At 44.9% G+C, this 23086-nt stretch overlaps 1 protein-coding gene across 3 annotated transcripts in view; it reads left to right on the top strand.

The window, feature by feature from the left end:
* ZNF366 (zinc finger protein 366) overlaps positions 1-23086 on the top strand; it is a 71009-nt gene that overhangs the window by 37831 nt on the left and 10092 nt on the right. For 2 of the 3 annotated variants that reach the window (XM_045446646.1, XM_045446655.1), the window contains exons 2-3: positions 12808-14153; positions 17536-17727. In XM_045446646.1, the coding sequence (XP_045302602.1) occupies positions 12822-14153; positions 17536-17727 (1524 nt within the window). In that variant the 5' untranslated portion in view covers positions 12808-12821. Of the gene's footprint in view, positions 1-4089; positions 4193-12807; positions 14154-17535; positions 17728-23086 lie in introns of all 3 variants that reach the window. The other variant, XM_045446665.1, reaches the window with a different exon arrangement.

The following is a 23086-nucleotide window of genomic DNA, read 5'->3' as shown; positions in this document are numbered from 1 at the left end:
AAATTTTTAAAGATGGAGAAAAAAGGTCTGAAAGATTGGATGGAAACTGTTGAAAGTAACCTAGGAGTAAAGTGGGCACTTGAACTATAGTCCTAGATCTAGGAACGGAAACAAAGAAGCTAAGAGTCATTTCTAAGGAATAGTGAACAAGATTTTCTAATAATCACCCCAAAATGCATGGTCCATGTGCAAGGTGTTGGTAGGGTGACTTCTTGGTTTCCTCCCTCCCTCCTTCACTTCCTCCCTTTCTTCCTTATTTTTTTACATAAAGTTAGCATTTAGGGTGTATGGGAGAAAACTTATTAAATGGAGAAATTAACAAAGAAAAATGGTAGAAGGAGATATATTGAGGCAATTACAAATCCTGGAGTATTTTTACATTTTAAAGTAATAAGCACCCAAGGTATGCAAAAAAAATGAGTTATAATCAAATTATGGATTCTAATATGAATGTACTCCTTCCTCGGAATGTAAATAAGCATTGCTCTCCAGGATGACTCTCTAAATGACAACACATAACAGATTATTAGAACAGATTAGAATATAAAATACATTTGTGATTAAAAAGCAAGATGAACCAGATCTGAAAACAAATTGTTTCTTTTGATGACTAATCCTAAACAGTAACAAAGCGTTCTGCCTATTTGTTAGAAGGGAGGTAGAAGGGAAAGAGTACAAAGAAAGAATTCCACGACTTTTCTGTAGTTTTATCTACTTGTTTGTGCTACCAAACAGAACAAGATCATTTTACGACTAGAAAACTAGTACAATTTGAAATTTTATCACTTAAATATGTTAATAAGCCCCAGTAATTTCACAAAGCAGTGAAGACTCAGAAAAGTTTAGGAATTATTCTGGACTACAAGGGGATGACAGTGTTGTGGGGAAGCAGGTCACTGGAGGCACAAACCAGGGGAGTTGAGAGGACTGGAGGGCTCCTCCAGTTGAGGGCTGGAGCATGCCTGTGCTTTGACATGTTATGATTCTGCAGTGGCATAAGTAGGATTTGACTTTTACCCTGGAAGCTTTTACACAACTTAATTACACAGTAATTACTGGGGGAGGACCTGACATTGCCCCAAATCGAAGGGTCTCACCCTTAGCATCCCAAAGTTGCTTCTCAGCACTGGGGAAGGAGCCAAGGAAAAACTCAGGGATGGGTGGAATGGAGAAACTGGATTAGTCGTATTTGCAGTGTGTGACTCTGTAATTACTGTGAATCTTCACATCAGACTCATCTTTATCTGAACTTCCAAGGTTGAGTGTAATTTATTTTTGTCTTATATACACCTGCTTTTCTTGGTGAAGCTAATTAAAGGTCAGCCCACTTTTCAAGTCACCAAAGTCTTCATCTGCTCTGCAGGATACATGATAGGGAAGGCTGGGGCACTGGTTGGGGAGAGGGAAGGTTTTCCTCACATCCACAGATACTCCTTCATCTGTTTCATGTTACTCTAATTGAAGTTTTAATGATAAAAAAGGAAATAGAGGACTATCTTCAAAGAAAATATTTTTTAAGTTTTTATCTAAATTCTAGCTAATTGACATACACTGTAACATTAGTTTCAGAAGTAGAATTTAGTGATTCATCACTTACATCAGAACACCCAATGCTCATCACAAGCGCCCTCCTTAATACCCATCACCCATTTGGCCCATCCCCCACCCACTTCTCCTCCAGCAACCCTCAAGTCTGTTCTTTCTAGTTAAGAGTCTCTTATGGTTTGCCTCCCTCTTTTTTCCCCTTCGTCTATATTCATCTGCGTCATTTCTTTAACTCCTAATATGAGTGAATTCATATGGTATTTGTCTTCATCCAACTAATTTCGCTTAGGAAAATACACTTTAGCTCCAACCACATCATTGCAAATGGCAAGATTTCATTCTTTTTTATGGCTAATATTCCATTTTGTGTGTGTGTGTGTGTGTGTACACACACACCATATCTTCTTTAGCCATTCATCAATCATCAGACATTTGGGCTTTTTCCATAATTTGGCTATAGTTGATAATGCTGCTATAAACATTGGGGTGCATGTGCCGGTGTTTTTTTCATTGGTATTTTTGTATCCTTTGGGTAAATATCGAGTAGTGCAATTGCTGGGTCGTAGGGTAGTTCTACTTTTAACTTTTTGAGGAACCTCCATACTGTTTTCCAGAGTGGCTGCACCAGTTTGCATTGCCACCAACAGTATAAGAGGGTTTCCCTTGAAAGAAAATATTTTTTAAGATTGGAGCACCTGGGTGGCTCCATCAGTTGAGCATCCAACTTCGGCTCAGGGAATGATCTCGCGGTTTGTGAGTTCAAGTCCCATATCGGGCTCACTGCTGTCAGTGCAGAGCCCACTTTGGATCCTCTGTCCCCTACTCTCTCTCTGTCCCACCCCCACCCATGGGCTCTCTCTCAAAAATAAACATTAAAAAAAATAAATAAGAATAAATTTTATTTATTTATTTTGAGAGAGAGAGAGAGAGAGAGAGAGAGAGAGAGGGAGAGAGGGAGGGAGGTAGATGGAGACAGAGTGAGCAGGGCAGGGGCAAGAGACAGCAGGAGAAAGAATCTCTGTACTGTCAGTGCAGAGCCCGATGCAGGTCTCAATCCCACAAACCTTGAGATCATGACCTGAGCCAGAATCAAGAGTTGGACACTTAACCAACTGAGCCGCCCAGGCATCCCTTGAAAGAAAATGTCATTCGGCTTCTTGTTCTCTCATCAGCTAATCAACCTGTCAGTTCAAGGATCCTCCATTGTAGCTCCTAGAATATTTTTCTCCACATATATCTGTCAGTTTCTTCTCCCAGATAGTGAGTACTTTTAAGTTAGCATTTGGTTTATTAGACATAATCCTCTGGCTTCCACACAGTGCAGGCACATAGGAAGCACCTGAAGCAGTTTGCTGAGTGACACCTTTGAGGAGGCTTCTCCAAGTCTGAGTCTTGGCAGTTGCTTTATTTGCCTGGGTCAAAAAGATGCATGCCCAAATATAAACCAGGGTTAACTATTCCAGGGGCACCAGGGATCTTGGGTAGAAAACTTGAAGAGTCCAAAGAAATGTTTCAAAATAATTCTTCAGCACTCAAAAAGAAGGGGATCCCAAGTCTTATTTTGTCTGAATGTCTGCTGTTTCAAAGTCAATATGTATTTTTATTTTATTAATGCAAGTATTTGAATAGCTCAGTCACAGTGTGCAAAAATATAGTTGAAGGGTATATAATTAAAAGATTCCTCTCCACCCAGAGAACGTTACACCCACAGGGCACCGTCCTACAGATTATGACAGCAATGCTCCATCCTGAATTGGTAACTCGAATGCTGGATTCCCAAGCCTTCCTCTACCAGCTATACAGTCTTCCTCCTCAGAGGCAACAAGTATTACCAGATTCTTGTATTTCCTTCAAGAGACAGGCTATAGGTACAAGTACATGAGGTGATAAATGTATATACTGCATTTTCCAAGAATGCTTTTAGTGAGCAGAATCAACAGAAAAATCAACATGAAGCAGGGCAATGAGAAGACCTTGAGGGGAAAACTGGTATCCAGGATCAAAAGGGATCACTCATTAGAAGATGGAAATAGAGCAGGATTTTTTTCCACATAAAAATAAAAAGAAAAGGTGAAATCAAAGACCCCTCTGCCCATTAGGATAGGCATTTCCACGAGACTAATGGGCATTTGCCCAGAGAATCATGGGGGAACTTGCAATTGTGGAAAAACTGAGAGAAATTCTTATGCCCCTCCTTTCTAGGATATTGTTTGTTAGAATGTGGGCATGTTCTACTCTATGGTGACACATACCCTCTGTAGCATTTGATCAATGGGCATTTCCAGAGCCCTCTCAAATTCATTCATATTATTTCAGTGTCACCTTCCAGGTCAAAGGAATACGGTGCACATAGGCTAAGGATGGCATAACAGGATGAAACAAGGTGGGGGGGGGCGTGCTTTCTGAAAAGCAAAACTCTAGTCATTGCTACACCTTAGCTAAACCACCTTCCTCACCACAGTTGTTCTTGGCAGCTTATTGATGTGAAGTTGACCTGGGCTGGACTTAGGCCAGGGCAAGTCAACCAGTTATTCCTTCTTTCAGGTAACACCAAATTCTGCTTGGAATCAGGGAAGAAGAGCAAGCTAGAGCATGGGACTTGTCTGATAAATTCCCACACAATCGCTGGATCCCAACAATAGATAAGGTACCAGGCAAGTTTCTGACTCTCTGACCAGATTGTGTCAGAAATATAAAATACCTACCTACACAGAAAGCTGACTAGCAGCACAGGAACTAGTCAATGAGTAAAACATCAGACAAATGTGATAAATATCAGAGAAGTGAAGAATTTTCTTCCAGCTCTGCTAGAAAGGAAAGTTTCACCTGTAAGTCTCCATAAAGCCACCAGTAGGTGAGGTTCTCTCTGCCTCCTGTAGAGCACTCACTCTTAGAAGATATGGTTCATTCACGAGAGTAACCTATGGACCCGAATGTCAATACCAATCTATTGACTTACAAAGGGTAGAAATATATTTCCTTTTTTTTTTTTTTTTTTAACGTTTATTTATTTTTGAGACAGAGAGAGACAGAGCATGAACGGGGGAGGGTCAGAGAGAGAGGGAGACACAGAATCGGAAACAGGCTCCAGGCTCTGAGCAGTCAGCACAGAGCCCGACGTGGGGTTTGAACTCACGCACCACGAGATCATGACCTGAGCCGAAGTCGGCCCTCAACCGACTGAGCCACCCAGGCACCCCGAAATATATTTCCTAATGACCAGACTGATCTTGTCTACTGACAGTAGACTTTACATTTCAAAAATGTTGGAGAAATTACAGAAGATTCTTTACTGAATATGCAATCAGGGCCTCAGATTAGACCTTGAAGGATAACTTAAAACACCGTCTGTGCCCCTATAATATTCTTGCTGAATAGCATACAAAACAAAACAAAGTAAAAAAAAACTGGTATATTGGCCATATTCTGAGTCTCCCCTTTGGAAAGAGCAGTAACTAAGATCATCAAATACTTACAACAAAGCTCCCCTCTTCATATACCATATGCATGTTATTAGATGCATTACAAAGATAAGACTTGATTAGAGGGTGGAGTCTGGTTTCCTTGACTATTGTTGAATATTTCTCAAATATCCTCCATTACTCTTTTTTATAGTAATGCTCAGAGCAGCATTTTTTGGCATTTTTAAAAAATATTTTTAATCTTATTTTTAAATTACATACAGTAAAATTCATTTGAGTTTTAGGAGTTTTGACAAATACATAGTTGTGTAACCAGCACCACAATCAAGGTACAAAACAGTTCTTCCCTCCCCTCTCCCAAAAATACTGCCTCAAGTTCTACTTTGAAGATAGGTTCCTTCTCCATCAATGGCTAATCTCATTTATTACATGTTAATTCTTACCACTTTTGATGCCAGATGGTCATATTTTCTGGCAATAGCTACCCATTCTAAGGCCTACCTAACCAAATATGCTGTCATTCCCCAGAGATAGACAAAATGAAGCTTTCTAACATTCATGTGTATATTTGCTTAGCTGAGAGTAGGTATATCAAGTGTACTCGACCTATGATCATAAAAGCAAAAAAAAAAAAAAAAAAAAAATTGACATGTATTCTAAAGACATTTCACCCAAAAGAAAGTAGGAGAAAATTTTTAACATTTCAGTTAGGGCCCTATCCACAAGAGATATACTAGCTCTGAGGGCTGGGAAAGAGAACTGCTAAGTCACATCTACAATTCATTTCCTTCCTTTAAATGGGTCACGAGGGCAGAGATAACCCCAACACCCTAGCAGCTGTTCCAGGGCTCAAGTAATTATATTCATTCCTGCTTTCCAGAAATTTGACCTAGGCATTGAACACTTTCTTAACTGAAACCCACATCTATTTATTTATTTATTTGTCCCACATCTATTTAATCTGTGCAAGTTAGTACCAGACTTTGTTGTCGTTATTTTAATAAGGCCTCTTTAAAAAATACATGTGTGTGTGGGGGGGTAATAAATGCAAAACTAGCATGGACAATTTAAACATTGTAAAACTAAACTTGAGGGGTGCCTGGGGGCTCAGTTGGTTGGGCATCTGACTTCCGCTCAGGTCATGATCTCAAGGCTCGTGGGTTCAAGCCCCATGTTGGGCTCTGTGCTGACAGCTCAGAGCCTGGAGCCTGCTTCGGATTCTGTGTCTCCCTCTCTCTCTGCCCCTTCCCCACTCATGCTCTGTCTCTCTCAAAAATAAACATTTAAAAAAAGAAAAAGAAAAACTAAACTTGACTTTAACTATGTAATGTCTTGGTGATATATTTAGGAACTTAAAAAAGTAAATTATGTGAGTTTGATTAACTATTTCACATGTAGACAGGTCTCATTACCAATGAATATTTTCTGACCCCCTAGAAGACTCAGCTCATGCTGTGGGTTGATGGATTACTTTTTATAACAAAATAGGAGGAACTCGGGTTTATAGATTAAATAAGGGCCACAAGGGCATCCAGAAGGGGCTACCTGGGGTCTGGCTACCAGGTATCTAACTACCTTTTCTTGTCAATCCTACAATCCAGGGAGTGACATGGCTGACCATTCACTTCTTTAGAACATATTGCCCTATTTAGCATCTGCATACACAGATCCTTCTATTCCTGCCAATTACAGTAAAATAAGATTGACTCATTATTTGCCAAATATATGCAGATGAAGAAATTAGCAATATAACTATGTACATATTAAGACAATGGGGTTCAATCATTAGAATGTTTAATTTCAAGACTCAAAGTCTCCCTTTGTTACCAAAAATTCACAAAGAACCAGGTGATCCAATAAAATCCCACAGTGGAGGAATGTTGTAACATTCCTCCCACATGGACAGAGAGAGGTTGTCAGTCCATACATCTGCCATCCCGCCTTCCTGTTACCTTCCCACAACTCCCTATCCCTTTGTTTCTCTTAGCACTGCTCTTTATTCTGAAATGTCCCCTCAACTCCCATCTCCTCCCTGCTTCCATCTTTGTTGACAGCAGAGCTCCAGGGCAGACCGCATAAGAAAGTGCCACTCTCTCAAATTAAAAGGGAAGCCAGTGTCTCCAGTAGCAAAATGTAACATTTTCCAATGAAACGTGGAAATCTTCAAGGAATAAAGAACACAAGAGAATATTACTTCATGAATTTCAGGATGAACAAAAATCAGTGTTAGGGAGTCAAGATAATAGATCTGACTCTGGCATGCTGACTCACCATGACTCTTCTGATAGCATTTACTGGAATGACCTTCGATTTGAATGAGAACCACAAAATACCAGTAATTTTATCTGGGGAATATTTATATTTTTGTGCAGTAGGTGAATTCCTGATTAAAGGGCATTATTAGAAGCATTTTTTTTCTCCCAACTAAATGCAGTTTCATCTTAGGCTTTGCATTTCTAATTGGTCTTTATGGTTCAAAAGAAGATTTTATTTTTAACATCTTTTCATTCCCTATTTCCTCATAACTAACTCTTGTGGATGATACCTGCTAAAGAAGAAATCTTGAGTCCCAGACGCCTCTAACACAGATCGACACAATATATCCCTCCCCAAGCTATGTGCTTCCTGACTTAGAGCCTATTTGCTATGGTGATTGAGTATACAAGGAAGAAAGTCAGGAACATTCTCTGACCATAGCAATTCATTATTCTAAGCCTGCACCCTTACCTCACAGTACACAAAGTGGACTGCTACTAACTTTTCAAACATCTCCTTTGGGTAGAAGAGTGCAGGGTGACTACCTAGTCTTGATCTGTGTTTCCCAGTCTTGATCCAAGGGTCTGTCTTTGTATCCACTATTTCCCGTTGGACTTTCAGGCATCTGTTTTCTGAGTGGTTTGCAGAACTTTGTGGCACTTTGAAGATGGCTCCCTAGCATTATTTTCCATATATTTCCCATCTTGGATATAGCCAGGGTTTATGGTTTACCGTGATTTGAGGGACAGTTCAGAGAAAGGAGCCCTTGAAAACTCAGGGGGATAAACAACAGTGCACACAATGTGTATATATCGAGTTCTTCCCACAATAGCTACCTGAGAGTTTATGAGTGTGCTCATGCTCTGATTAGGGATGTTTCAAAAAGTCACCTGCAGTCTAAATAAAGTGAGATAAAATGATACACTTAAAAGTTCCAGGTGGAGACTTTAAAAACAAGAACTTTTCATTCCTTCTCTCATCCCATAGCAGTTTACTGAGCTTCTGCTCTGCAAAAAATCCCACTTTGGAGGAATGTTATAACAAGAACCTCTCATATGGGCACAGAGAGGTTAGCTGTCAGTCCATGATGGACACTGGAAATGCAGCAGTAAACAAAACAGACCCAGCCCATGCCCTCACACTCCAGCGGGAGTGTCAAGAGTCAGTTTGCCAGTATTGACTCAGCACCATCCTTGTATTGGAGACTTAGGGTTTGACAAACAGGTCCTCCTGTCCCTGGGAAGGTGACCTCTGATCTTATACTGGGGGCGCTACTTCAGGGTCCCACAGACTGGCTGAAGTAGCTCAGGAGACCACTCAATCCCTTCTGTCCCCACTCACCATCTGTTATCAATGTAAGCTCAGGGCTATCTCCCCAATAGAAAAAAGATCCACAGAGAAGAGATGGGGGAATATTCTCAAACTAGAAGGTTGATCTCCACACTGAGGGAACACACACTTCCTGGCCTCACCCAATGGCCTCCTTTAGCCTGGTTCACGTTCACTGCTGTGACAAGACCAACTCAGTGCAAATGGGTCAAGTCTTGGTTTTGACCTGCAAAGCAGAGACGCAGATGTGGACAAGAGCTTCAGCTTGGAAAAGAGAGATGCTGTCAGTCAGTGTCTATCTACTGATCCCAGCAGCTTTCCTCCCCTCCTGTCCACTCTTTCTTAGCCTCACGAGCACCACAATGACTAGGGTTTAACACACTTTCACATACATGCTGTTTTAAGTCTCTAAAAACCCAGGGGAGGATATCCCAACCCCATGGATGAGGAAACCAAGCCCCAAAATTAACTTGCTCAGTTTCTCAAAACTGCTAACACAAGAATTCAAACCCAGATACCCTCAGCCTCCAGAGCAACGCTCCCGATTATCCCAGAGGTGGCTATTTTACAATTTCAGTTCTTCTTCTTTGAATATTGTCTTGCTCATCCCGGTGGGGAACTGTCTTATAACATGCAATTTTCTGGGAGAAGTCACAGGTTATTGGCCGGGGGAGGGCCCACAGCCCCCCTACCCTCTGTCCTTGGCCAAGATTACTGCTGCTCTCACATCTCTCTTGCCTCCTGCATGGGAATCCCTATGTGCCATGGATGTCTGTGGGCCTATTTTTAGAAATAAGAGGGGAGCATGCAGGTGGCACACAGTGAGGTTTTCTAGGAGTTTGTTAAAATTTTTGTAGAGTCCACTGGGAGTTTTAAGTTGATTGATTTCAAGATAGATTACCTCCCAAGGATGACATCCTTTCCCTGCTCTTCCGTTCAACCCTCCCCATCCCCATTGAGTTTGCTTTTTTGTGTTTTTCTTTTACACCCTAGGGCTTCTCCTTAGCACCCTGTGCTCAGAAGACAGGGATATTAATAACTAGCAGCAGCTACACCTGATTTATTTCTCAAGAATGCCGAGAGGAAGCAGATCTAGTTCTCCTTGACTTCTGTAGAGATTGGTAGCATCCCTTAGGACCTTTTTGCAGAGGGGACTGCTGTTTTAAAGATCTGGAAAAGATGTCCATGGATGGATCTCAATGCCTTTTTAAAGCTCCTGAGTTAATGATTTTATTCTAGAACAGGCACACTACTATTTTAGGGGTGGGGTGTGTATATACACAAGTCAGAAACTGGGGAAAATTTTTATCATATTAAAATAGGGAGGAAATTACAATGCACATATGTAAAGTCTCTGCATTTGGGGGACACAATTCTGCTGTTGATGTTAAAGGACACATCATCTCTGTTCAACGATGTTCTTTGCCTTAGAAGGTCGATGGTGATCAAATAAAAATGCAAACACTGAAAATAAATATGCTTTTGAAATTAGTATTGCATTAGAAATGTCAATCCTAGGGGTGCCTGATTGGCTCAGTCGGTTAAGTGTCCAACTTCGGCTCAGGTCATGATCTCGCAGTTTGTGAGTTCAAGCCTCACATCAGGCTCTGTACTGACAGCTTGCTCAGAGCCTGGAGGCTGCTCCGGATTCTGTCTCCCTTTCCCTCTGCCCCTCCCCCACTCACCCTCTGTCTCTCTCTCAAAAATAAATAAACATTAAAAAAAATTTTTTAAATAAAAAAAAGATGTCAATTCTAATACAGTAAAGTGACTCAATTAGTATACTATGTCACAACTGAAAACACAAATATTAAACAAAAGCAATAATAATTGTATATACCAAAATACCTTTTGTTTCATAATTAGTGATAACACTCATTTCCAAGTAAGTACCTTCTAGTATAAGATAGAACACACAGTTTAAAGATACCAGACATCATTAGTCATACATTTTCAAATACCTTCTTAACAATAAAATACACAACAAATTCATTAAATTCTGGCCCATGTTCTGATATGTCTGTCCCCGCCCCTTTTTTTTTTAACTAATTCTACAATCAAGCTCTATGAAGCTCTATGAAATAGGAATCATTAGGTCTTTAAACCAGATCAGAATAAAACAGAACCAGTGTGCACTCAGAAGGGCTCTGCCAGTGTCTGTCACAGTCATGTGTAGCCTGGCATTTGGGTCCAGTCCAAGGAGCCTTTTTGCAAATAGAATCTTCTCTCCACAGAGGGTATACAACCAACCATAGACAAAATGACATCCAGAGAAAGGAGCTGCCATTTTTTCCTCTCTATTTCAATAGGACACATTGATCTGGAAGCCGATTATTCTTATAGGAGCAACAAAGTCTCACACCAGGGCCCAACACACCCTTTATAACTGCATGTGAATTCAGGGATCAGAACCTGTTGAAACGCAAACGGAGATCTAGTAAATGTGGAACGCTATCCCAAGAGCCTCTGCCCTCTCCATCCTCGCTTAGGTACTGACGATAGCAGAGCAGCATTCCCGGACCTCTGACAGGTCCTCGAGTCAGCAGTAGAAGAACCTTGCATTTGGTTAACAATTTTAGGAGGAAGCAGAAGGACAGGACGCACAGGTCTGGGCTTTCCTTCTGCTAAACAAGCAAACTCTTTCTCTTCACCCCAAGCCCCAAGTCCACAGAAAGAGGACAAACCAGGACTATCTTCCCATCACATAAACACAAAGCAAAGATTAATAGACATTATTTTCTTTTCAGTTTTCTGATGATTTAACGTAACAGTTTTAAGTAATGACCAAATATTCATATAATAAAGGCACAAGGGTTTTCCTCCCAATTAGATCGTCTGTGTATGGAATTGGTAACCTAGTATAAAAAAAAAAAAAGGCCCATTTTTGCTTTAATGTGCTGCAGTTTTCAAACCTCAAGACATATGTGTGATTTGGGGAATACTCAGGTGCTTGCAGAAACCGCATTTGCCTCATCAAAGACTGGAGAAAATCGCTAGCAGCTGTTGGCCTTCTCACCCCTGGGACGCTCACCCTAACTGCTCAGCATGCAGCCGTTCCCAAGGGCCAAGGCCCTCAGTTAATCCAGGACCCTATCCCAGCCCTGTCTCCGTTGGTCCCAGACCAGACTGCATACCTGGCCAGAACAACTGGCTCTGTGAAAGCCTCTGTTGAGCAAAGGGGATCAATCCCATTCAAGCTCAGAGGATTTGGATAGAAAGGGCCCTCAATGGAAACATCAAGTCAGCCACTTGGTTGTTTTTACCACTACCCACACGAGGAGTATAGAAAAGTGACAAGGAGACACGGGAAAGGAAGCCTCGTCCTTGGTTTAGACTCCAGCCCACAGGCTCTCCCACACATACCTGATAGAGTCACCAGGATGCAGTAACTGGCTCAGCAAGGCAAGGTCAGGTGCCTCAGGAGTCCTCGAAGGCCAAGCTTTACTTAGACACATGTGTGTCTAAGTTTTAGAGATTCACAGTCTTGGAATTTTTCACCTGAGGTGGCTTCAGGTGGAAGATTAAAGTGTGTAAATTACCAAGATGACTTTGTAACACTGGGTTGTATGCTTTTCTTAATCACACTGATCTCATCCACTTGATGTACCCCAGCAGCACACCTTGCTTGGAGTGGGTGACTCGGAAAATCTGAGATCCAAATCGAGCAGGAAAGTCTCTTCACCTGTGTGGGCTTGCATACTCCCCCCGCCGCCACCTCCTCCAGCAGCAAAGGCCCTGAAGACAGAGAGGAGAGCAGGGGAAATTGGTTCCCTAAGAACAGAAAACAATCCCAAAGACACATTTAAGTCACCACTGGCAGATGCACTCTTTCTCAGGTTAAAAGACCCACAGAACACATCCCAGTTCTGACTTCTGTACTGAGGGGCGATGGGCATGAACGTGCCCTTCATCTGTCTGGGCCTAGGTACCCTCATCTTAAGTGGGCACAGTGGCTGGCTGAGTTCTCAGGTTCCTTCCCATGCCTCCCAACCCCCAGATGATATTCTGTGGCTGTGGATTTACACTGGAGCTCTAGGGTCCCACTCTGGGAGGCCACAGCTTTCCGCATTAGTAATGGGTTCCTAAGGGGGAAAAAACAGTGATACTTCCAGCGGCACTAGGATAAGGGAGGGTCAGTATTAAATAAACATCACTCATCATAAATTAGTGCTGATCATCTAGCCAAAACCCTTAAGGAAAAAGGGGGCTCTTTTTTTTTTTTTTTTTTAAAGATTAAGTTTCTTTTTCTTTAAAGGAAAATTGCCAAGGATGCAGAAGGAAATGAAGATGATCAAAGATGAGGATGTGCATTTCAATCTGGGTGTGAAGAGGGCCCCCTCTTTTCCCCACTGCCTGCAGCCAGTGGTTTCCCGAGGGAAGGCTCCCCAAAGACACCCCTTCCCAGAAGCTCTCCGGGGTCCTTTTTCCCAGTTTCGATATGAACCTCCTCCAGGACACCTAGATGGATTCCCCGGGGTCTTTGAAGGAGGAGGGTCTCGGAAACGGAAAAGCATGCCCACCAAGATGCCCTACAGCCACCCTGCGGAAGAGGCCCCTCTCGCCCTCCACTCCGAGGAGAGCAAAAACCACGGCCCTCCGAACCTCTCCCTGCTCTTCCCGCAGCCCCCGCGCCCCAAGTATGACTCGCAAATGATCGACCTGTGCAACGTGGGCTTCCAGTTCTACCGCACCCTGGAACACTTGGGGGGCAAGCCGGTCAAGCAGGAGCCCGTGAAGCCCAGCGCCGTGTGGCCCCAGCCTACGCCCCCTCCGTTCCTGCCCGCGCCCTACCCCTACTACCCCAAGGTCCCCCCGGGCCTCATGTTCCCCTTCTTCATGCCCTCGGCCTCCCCCTTCCCCTTCAGCCGGCACACCTTCCTGCCCAAGCAGCCCCCGGAAGCGCTGCTGCCGCGCAAGGCCGAGCCTCAGGAGAGCGAGGAGGCCAAGCAGAAGGTGGAGCGGGTGGACGTGAACGTGCGCATCGACGACAGTTACTACGTGGACGTGGGCGGGGCGCAGAAGCGCTGGCAGTGCCCCACCTGCGAGAAGTCCTACACCTCCAAGTACAACCTGGTGACCCACATCCTGGGCCACAGCGGGATCAAGCCACACGCGTGCACCCGCTGCGGGAAGCTCTTCAAGCAGCTCAGCCACCTGCACACCCACATGCTCACCCACCAGGGCACGCGGCCCCACAAGTGCCAGGTGTGCCACAAGGCCTTCACGCAGACCAGCCACCTGAAGCGCCACATGATGCAGCACAGCGAAGTGAAGCCGCACAACTGCCGCGTGTGCGGCCGGGGCTTTGCCTACCCCAGCGAGCTCAAGGCCCACGAGGCCAAACACGCCAGCGGGCGCGAGAACATCTGTGTGGAGTGCGGCCTCGACTTCCCCACCTTGGCCCAGCTCAAGAGGCACCTCACCACTCACCGGGGCCCCATCCAGTACAGCTGCTCCGAGTGCGACAAGACGTTCCAGTATCCGAGCCAGCTGCAGAACCACATGATGAAGCACAAGGACATCCGGCCCTACATCTGCTCCGAGTGCGGCATGGAGTTCGTGCAGCCCCACCACCTCAAGCAGCACTCCCTCACCCACAAGGTACCGCCGGAACCCAGGCCGCGGGCGGGCGCCCGGGGAGCAGACGCAGAGCCCTGGGGGGGGGGCGGGGCCCGCAGACCTTCGCCGCCCCGCACCTGGGCGGGGAGGAGCTGTGTAACCCTGGGCGAGGGGCTTCCTCCCTGAGTCCTGGCCTCCTTCCTCTCCTTGATATGGGGTACGCTGGGGGGCCAGCAACCAAGCCCTTTGCCATCCAGCCTTCTAGAGTCTAAGATGGGCCTGGAAATAAATAATGTGGGCAGTTTGGAAAGGAGGGTGAGGAAGGCGGAAGGAAACAGCTGGTCCTTGTGCTGTTGCTTCTTAGCCTCCTGCCACCCCTAAAATTCTGTTTCTGGAAACTTCATCCAGGGCCCTAGCATGCGTGTGCCATCAGGTATTATTTACCCCAACCATTTCTGTGCCTGGAGTATGCTAATCAGAGCCACCTTCTAGAGAATTCTCTTGGTCCTTTGCTGCAGAAGTAGTGCCTACATTTTGGGGTGTTTTCACCCTCAGCTGTGAGAAGTGCTTCACATATGCACATGGCTCTGGATCCAGCAAGGCCTCTGCTTCCCCTGGTAGAGCCCCTGCCTAGGTGGGTGTAGGGCCCTGTGGTTTGTTTCGTGGGGGGAATGAAAGAGCGTCCTGCTCTGTCTGCTTTGTTTTTATCTTTCCTGGGCTCAGGTCTTTAAGGAGATATACAGGCACAAATGTCTAAACTCAGCCTAGTTTGCAACCAGAGCCCTGGAGTCATTCAGGATGAAGTAAGGCGAGGCCACAGTAGCGTCCCTGATAACTTACCCAGCTAAGCTGATTGGGTCTGCTTTGAGCTTCCAAGAGGAGAGGTTTGCCCCACTGACTACCCTCACGCTTTTGACCGCAAGTGGTTTTCTTGGCAGGAGAGACTTCTAGCAAGCCAGAGTTTCTAAAAACACTCTTTAATTCAGAAAGGTCACTGGAGGACTTTGCTCAGCTGAGATAACATCTCTACCCGGCCATAGTGTGTTTCATTTGATAGGTTAGGACAAAACATGGGGCATTTTTTTGGCTCTGCAGTGGAGATGAAATGTGTGGCTGCCTTGTGGGCAGTGCACAAACAACTCCTGCCCCACAAAAGGCACCTGTAGATACCATCCAGAGAGGAGGCCCCTGCCAAGTGTAGGAACCCTCAGCAAAGAACCTGTACTGAGATTGACCCACAAAGGGGACCATCGCTGATTTCAGGGGCTCCTACATGTGTGGAAAAGGAGTCAAAGATGCATTTCAGAACATATAAAAATTCCGTAAGATAGTAGAAAATGAAGTCAAAATGGGCAAAGCAGCCTCGTATCTGAAACATCTCACTGGAATTAGAAAACAAAATGCATTTTAATTCATAGTGTCAGCAGTGAGAGGTACTGTTTATATAACGGTTGCTGTATATCAGGTGCTTTACTTCTCACTTAATCCTCTTTAACAACTGGAAGAGCAACCTGCAGATACTATTCTAGATTCGCAGATGAAGACACTGAGGCATGGGGTGGTCACCCAGAATCTTGGACTCCAGCACCTGACTCTGAAACACTACTGTCACGTCTTTCTCTTCTCCACCCCCTTCCCTCCCTCACCCCTGAAAACCCCTACAGGCTCCCTCTCTGATTTCACTGATCCTATTAGTGACAAGGTGCCTTCCTTTGTTCCCGGAGTTGTGTCTGGGCTTTCATTCACTTGAGTTCTAGGCCAGCCCATAGGTGAATTTTACCGTGGACATAGAATTCTCTGAGAGAATTCCAAAAACAGTGATAAGTAGATACTTCTCCTTGGTCCCAGGTCAGCTGAATCATAGATGAGTGTAAAGGCAATCTTGAGAAGAAAAATGCTGAAGTAACTTTTAAAAAACATCAAGAACATAATTTTCATTAATTTCAAAAATTTAAATTCACTGATTGAATATGCAACACACTTAAAATCCATCTTCTTAGGAGGGCCTTAAAATTTAGGTCTCTTCATTAGTATATATCCATACTCTTCTGCAATCATCTAGACTCAAGAGTATTCCAGCTGGAAAGAGTCCCTGGCTCATGACCCACCATCTTCAAATGAGAGAACCATCACCAGGAAAGGCCATGAAACTTACCTACAGTTGCATAGCCAGTAAATGGTTGGGCAGAGACCTGAACTTGTCCTTGGGTGCCATGGGCTCACCAAAACTGAGGAGTGCTGTTTTATTATCAAGTCCCAAATTAAAGAAATGGACATATAGGCAGAGAGACTCAGAGGTAAGCTTGGAACTCCTCTCTCCCAGGTCATTATGGATACCAGGCAATATGTGTTTTATTAGGTACAGTTGTTAACTAAGCAACTTGTTATAATTCCATAATAATTTTAGTTTTAATGCCATGGTTCTCTAAGTTTTCCTTCTGAAAAGTCATTCTGTGTTAAGATAGCTTGCAAAGGCCTTTTCAGGGAAGCACTGATTAGTTGGGACTAGCTAATACTCTACTCATGCTATGAGTTCCTGGAAATGTTTTCAAGTGAGGACATTAATGCTTAAGTATTCAAATATCCACTGCCAAATTTCTCTATAGGACAGAAGCCAGCTGAGCAGAGGCTCCATAGCCAAATCACATAGAGGTCACTATGACCTATGGGAGCCCAGGTCACTGTGATCTATTATAATTTATTGAAGAGTAGATATGAATTGTTTTCCTGGGATTTTCAAGTGTATTAATGAGAATTCAAGAAAACATTGGTTTTCATATGAGAAATGATATTATCACTTTAGGAGGTTTTATTTTTTCATTATCATGAAGGGTAGATTATAGACTCATTTCACCTATCATTCCACAGTGCTCCTACCAAAATCTTTTTAATCCCCAAAACTGTTATTGTAGAATTAACCCATGTAGCATCAGGAACAACAAAAGCAGTAGCGTTCTTTTCCTCTAAAGTTCTGGCTTAGGGGCGCCTGGGTGGCTTGGTCGGTTAAGCGTCTGACTTCGGCTCAGGTCATGATCTCACGGTCCGTGAGTTCGAGCCCCGTGCCGAGCTCTGTGCTGACAGCTCAGAGCCTGGAGCCTGTTTCAGATTCTGTGTCTCCCTCTCTCTCTGCCCCTCCCCTGTTCACGCTCTCTCTCTGTCTCAAAAATAAATAAACGTTAAAAAAAAAAATTAAAAAAAATAAAGTTCTGGCTTAATAGTTTTCAGAAGACAAAAAAAGATTACATAATCAACACCTTTCAAGAAAACAGCAGTTAACAAGGCTAAAGCCACACCATTTGGAACTCAACATCTGTCACCAGGCTCTTCATGGATTTGTGTGGCAAACAGAAAGAATGAAGACTACAATTCTGATGAAAGCCTGTTACCTGCTAACCACAGTATTTTTGAATCTGCTTCCCTCTAGGGTGTGAAGGAACACAAATGTGGGATTTGCGGGCGGGAGTTCACTCTGTTGGCCAACATGAAGAGACACGTGCTGATTCATACCAACATCCGCGCCTACCAGTGTCACCTGTGCTACAAGAGTTTTGTGCAGAAACAGACCCTCAAGGCACACATGATCGTTCATTCTGACGTGAAGCCTTTCAAATGCAAGGTGGGCAGTGGGCCCTGGGAGGAATGCAGACAGGGAGGACTCTGAGGGTTGTACAAATGCGCAAGGGGAGAGAGTCTCCAGGAAACTTCCTACTATGTTTCACCAGTGGGGTCACTGAGGCTCAGAGTAGGTCTTTGGCTAACCCCAGGCCCATCTGCTGCTCTGTTCTTTGTACCACGCCAGCCTTTAGCTAGTCCCTGAGAAGCCTGTCCTATTGGTCTCACTGTGGAATCAGTGTGCAGGGGTGGAGGGAGCCAGTAGAGGAAGTCTGAGGGTGGAAGGCCCATTGGGAAATGAGGTTGTTAAAGGATGAAGGTGATGTGGAAAGTTCCCATTCCAGAAAGAAGCAATTGAGTATAATACTCTTCTCCTTACAAGCCAATGAGTGAAACACAGAAAGGAGTCACAGAGTCTTCTAGCACTGCCCCCTCCCTTCTCACACTGCACTCCCTCACCCCCCTCCGCCTTCCTGACACTTGGACTTCAAGTGTAATTTGAGGACAGGTCTCTGAGGCAGGATGAAAGAGACTCCAAGGTTAGTCCTCTGACGACCTTAGAAATGCTTGTTTGGGCCAAGGAATAACTGTGAGCACAGTCATCTGAAGTGTTTCTTTGTTCCTAAGTACCATGGAGCTCAGGGATTTTGAGCATCTTCATTAAAATGTCCGCATCAGATTCATTTGGTTGAATTGCTATTTTATCAGCTGAGAAAATGTGTGAGTTGGAGATTTGTAAAACTCAAGGCATTGACTGGTATTATTTAGAAATGCTTGGGCTTCCCAGGCTTTTCCCCCTTCTTCCCATCCTCTCCCCACATTGTTTCCCTTCTCCACTTCTAGAATGAGAAGGAATCTTGCTGAGGATTGGGTAGTTTAATGTACTGGCACGTGCCATCCCCATCATGAAGAGAGAGAGCTGAGGGGGAAGGAGAGGGAAATCACACCCTCAGATATTGTTAGAGCCTTTCTGTTTGAAATGGAAGTTTCCCTTCTCTGTCACTGCATGTCTTATAGGGTCCAGATGGTATTCTCCGTCCATCTGAGGGGCGGTTCCTGCTTTAATCCCTCTACAGCATGTCCCCTTTCCCCCCCTTCTTGAAGGAACCCCCTGTGAAGCTGACTGCTTTCCTGTGTTGGCCACTCCTGGACAGGGTGAGCGGGGTCAGGAACCAGAGCTTCCCTAGACCTGTGTGGGCATTCTCTGCAGGTGGGGGAGGGAGGTTTCTCCCTCCAGCCCTTTCCTGCCACCCACTTGTGTTTCCCCTCCTTTGCTTCAAGTTCCCAGTGGTTTGCAAGTCAATTTATGTCCATCTTGAGTCATCTGAGTTGAAGGAGAAGGAAGCTGCGTGCAGAAGGGGCTACATAACTGATAGTGCCTGATGCACAATGATAATGTAAGGCCCCTTGTTCAAATGTTATTAAGAAATTTTGAGATGGTACAAGTAGAACATTACACCAAACTCAGGATGCTTCTGAGATGGGGCTGGGTGTGACTGCATTGGTCACACACCCACGAAGCTAGCCCTGGCCACATGAGCCCAGGGACTCCGTATATCACTTCTTCTCTCTCTGATTAGACACTTGGATTTCCTTCCCGCTTCTCACTTTGAGCCTTTTGCTTTTAACAGAGCTATTCCTGCCTGCCAGGAGTTTGCTGTCTCCTAAGGTCAAGGTGCAAACGGGCACTGCTTGCCACTCCTCATTTGCTGTGCTGAGTTTACTCTTGGGCTTCCAGCATGAACTGTATTTCTTATCAAACCAACTGGTGGCAGAACACATACATTGTTAAGGCATGAAGGTAGCCATGCTTGTGGTCCCTTCCACCCGTGTCCAGTCCAACTAACTCATACTTCTGCCTTTTCAAGTCAGGTCCAGGAGTAGTTGTGAAACCAGGCAGAAGATACCTCTGAAATAAGGGATATGTCAGGGAGCAGAGCCGCTGCAGGAAAAGGGCTTGCAGGCTGGGTTTGATCTGGGGACGCAGAGGCAGTTCTGTTTGCCTACCTCAAGGGCCTCAGAGTGGCCTGGAGGATTTCTTGGACCAGGTGGTACCCGAGGATTTAGAGGATTCTCTCTGGCACCAGGGCACAGAAGACTGCATGCTGTAGTGCAACCTGGGCCCAATGATGCAGTGAACCAGCTCTGCTCAAAGCTTTATGTCTCCTTTCATGAATCACCGCCCCCTCCTCCTCCATCCACCCCAATGATAGTGCACATACATGGTTTAGAGGGTGCCTGACGATCAACTTTATGGTTCAGAAACTCAATATGACCTCTCCCTGAGAATGGTTTAGGCTCTGGATGTATGCTCACACCACCAGATTCCATAAGAGAAGGGCTTGCAGTATAAGTTATGAGCTCTGAAATGATGCACAGTTTATACTCTTCAGTACCAGATGGGCCTGGTGCACGAATTGGACTGGTCATCTGCAAAGGCCTCCTTTTCCTGGTTGGGGGGATGGGACAGGTTGTCCCAGAAGACCACACTTTGGGTCAGGTGGCTGCCTCAGAGAGTGTATCTACTATCAGAAGAAAAATGACTGGATGTTGAAGGATATTTTTGTCAAACAGGTGGCCCTTCTCCCTTCTTAGATGTTTCTTGAATGAGGACAGGCATCAGTCACCTCAATGGAGAGCCCTCTGCCTCCTGAGAAGTGCCAGAAGCACTGCCAGGGTCCTCCTTCTCTTTGTCCCCATGTCCCCACAAAGTGCTGCCTTTCTTCAGAGGAATCTCAGAGCATGTCTGAGTTTACAGATCACATGACAGGGCTCTTTGTGTCCTGTCCAGGCTCCAGATCCAGATCCCACTGTTGGGTGGGCCATCTCGAGATGGTGTCCTGTAGTCTTTGCTCCCCATCAGTGTTGTTGGGGATTCTTGGAGATCTGGTAATGGGTAGAGGTTGACGGTGCTTTGGGAGTTAGGTACAGGATGGAGGGCCGTTTGCTCCTTGCTACAGAATTCAGAGTCAATCAGACATGGGTGACTGGCTGGCTGCATAGTGATGTTGGAGAAAAGGCCCAGACAACTAAACCCGAGCTTTACTGTAGTCACAGAGATGGGTTATTCCCCTCACATGGTTGACATGGCTAGCAAAAAGACACAGGCCTTGCTCCAGTCATACTCCAAGCGTCAGCTCTGTCTCCTTTACTCGAAAACTTATAAAAAGGGGAGACAGTTTAAATAACAGGTTCTAATTTCTTAGGATTCACACCACTAAAAATCCTTCCAAACATACAGCCCTCCCCCTGTTGCAACATGAAATGGTTCTCTCTGCCCCGTGCTCAGTGGAAACAGCTGTCCACAGCAAGCAGAAACATTCGCTTACTGTGAGATTAAGCATTAACAATAGGATGGAAAATTAGAGGAGAGGAAAGGTTTCCATTCTGTGTTTCTATTTTTTTTTTTTTTATAAAAAAAAATTACTGCCCTTCTGGGCTCTTATGCTATTGGCTCCACTTCTGGACTCCCTGCTTCTTGGAGCCAGCTGGAGTATCTCCAAAGACCTGCGCCTGTAGACTTAAGCCATGTTTCAGAAATATGCTTCCCAGATTCTGCGTAAGCATGCAGGGGTTGATTTGGATGCTATCCTTGTAGAGCCACACTCCATAATAGCAAAGAACCAGCTGCTGTCTTTGGGAAACCTGTCCAGGAAAAGCAGCCATCCAGAATTTCCGGGACAAATTCTCCTTTGAGATGGGTGAAGCCGGGAGCTGCCTAAGTTATGAATCACCAGGTCATCTGCAGCCTCGTCTGAAGCAGAGGCCTGAAGACGGAGGGCAGGGCTGATAGAAGAGGATGAGGTCTCCTTGAGAAAGGTCCCCACCACCTTTGCCACCATGGCTTTGCTTCCTACTCCAGCTCTTGGATGCCCCATGGGGGACAAACCAGTTGGGGGCTTTTAGGGGCCCAGGACTTTGGGTCCAAGCACTCAGGCTGGCATTGAGGGGGTTAAGGCAGTGACCAGATAGCAGCCTTTTGGCAGCAAAGCCCTCCTCAGCAGAAGGAAGGATATAGCTGTATGAACTGCCTGCTTAACAATGCCTCACATGTCCCCAGGGGCCCGCCTGCAAATAGATTTCATCTTGCTTTCTCTTGTACTTTTCAAAGCTTCCTGTTTTCTCACGGTCCTTTTGGACAGTTTACAGTCTCTCTCTCCCTCCCTCCCTCTCTCTCCCTTTGAGGAAAGGAACACCCTTCTTATTAAAAGAGAGAGAGAGAGAGAAGAATGTAAGGGAAGGGCAGTTTAGCAGAGGCCATTCTCCTCGGCCGCAGGCTCCAGCTCTTTGACCTTTTCTCTTAGAATAGGAAAGCACAGGCTTCCTGGTGCATCTCAGTCCTCAGGCTCCGATTAGGCTGGTTGGCACGAAGTAGTGTGCCTCTTCTTGGCTTTGTGGGCCTCTGGCCCAGTGCTGCCCACTGCCATCACCCAGTCTCTGCACCCAGCTGACTTCTTGGTGAGGCTGGCTGTCCATGCTGTCACTGCAGCTCACAAGAAGTTACCTGAGGTGTTTCTAGCCCTGAACCAGGGAGGGAAGGGGCACAAGGAGGCCAGAATTCGGAACTGCTATAAGGATGAGAGAACAGGGCATCGGCCAGCTGTTTAAATGGCTAACTGAGAGTCTGGGTGCTGCATAAAGGGCTCTCCCAAAGCCTGCAATTCAGGATGAATCTTGTCTTTCCATCCACATTTCTCAGTGCTGGGTCAGGTACAACTGCTTCCACTTCTATATGCCTCAAGTGACCTGGCAAGTATTTACTCAAAAGGATTCCTTACTTCATCCTCCCTTTCATATTTCCTCCAAATAATTGGTTTAAGAAGTAGTCTTATCTTTGAAGAACTATTTCCAGAATTTAAAAGAGTCTACTATGTACATGATAATGATAGTAATAAGAGCTACTATTTATTGCGCTCTTACTATTTGCCAAGCCCTTTACATGAATTATCTCATTGGATCCTTACAGCAACCTTCATAAGAAACTATTATTATCACTGACATTTTACAGAAGAGAAAATGGGGCAAGTTCTCTATCCTTCTGGGGTCTCACCATCACCTCTCTGCTTTGCTATCTCAAAGCCTAATGGTCTGTGCAACCCATTTTTAAAGGACAGTTCGAAACATTTGTTGCAGGGGTGCCTGGATGGCTCAGTCGGTTAAGTGTCTGACTCTATCTCGGCTCAGGTTATGATCTCACGATTTGTGAGTTCAAGCCATGCATCAGGCTCTGCACTGACAGCATGTAGCCTGCTTGGAATTCTCTCTCTGCCCCTCCCCTGCTTGTGTTTGTGCTTTCCCTCTCAAAATAAATAAATAAAACTTAAAAAATTAAAACAAAACTTTTGTTCCCATTTTCTATTAAA

The sequence above is a fragment of the Leopardus geoffroyi genome, chromosome A1 (assembly GCF_018350155.1).
Source record: "Leopardus geoffroyi isolate Oge1 chromosome A1, O.geoffroyi_Oge1_pat1.0, whole genome shotgun sequence".
Classification (NCBI taxonomy): Eukaryota; Metazoa; Chordata; class Mammalia; order Carnivora; family Felidae; genus Leopardus; species Leopardus geoffroyi.
This window is presented reverse-complemented; position numbering and strand designations above follow the sequence as displayed.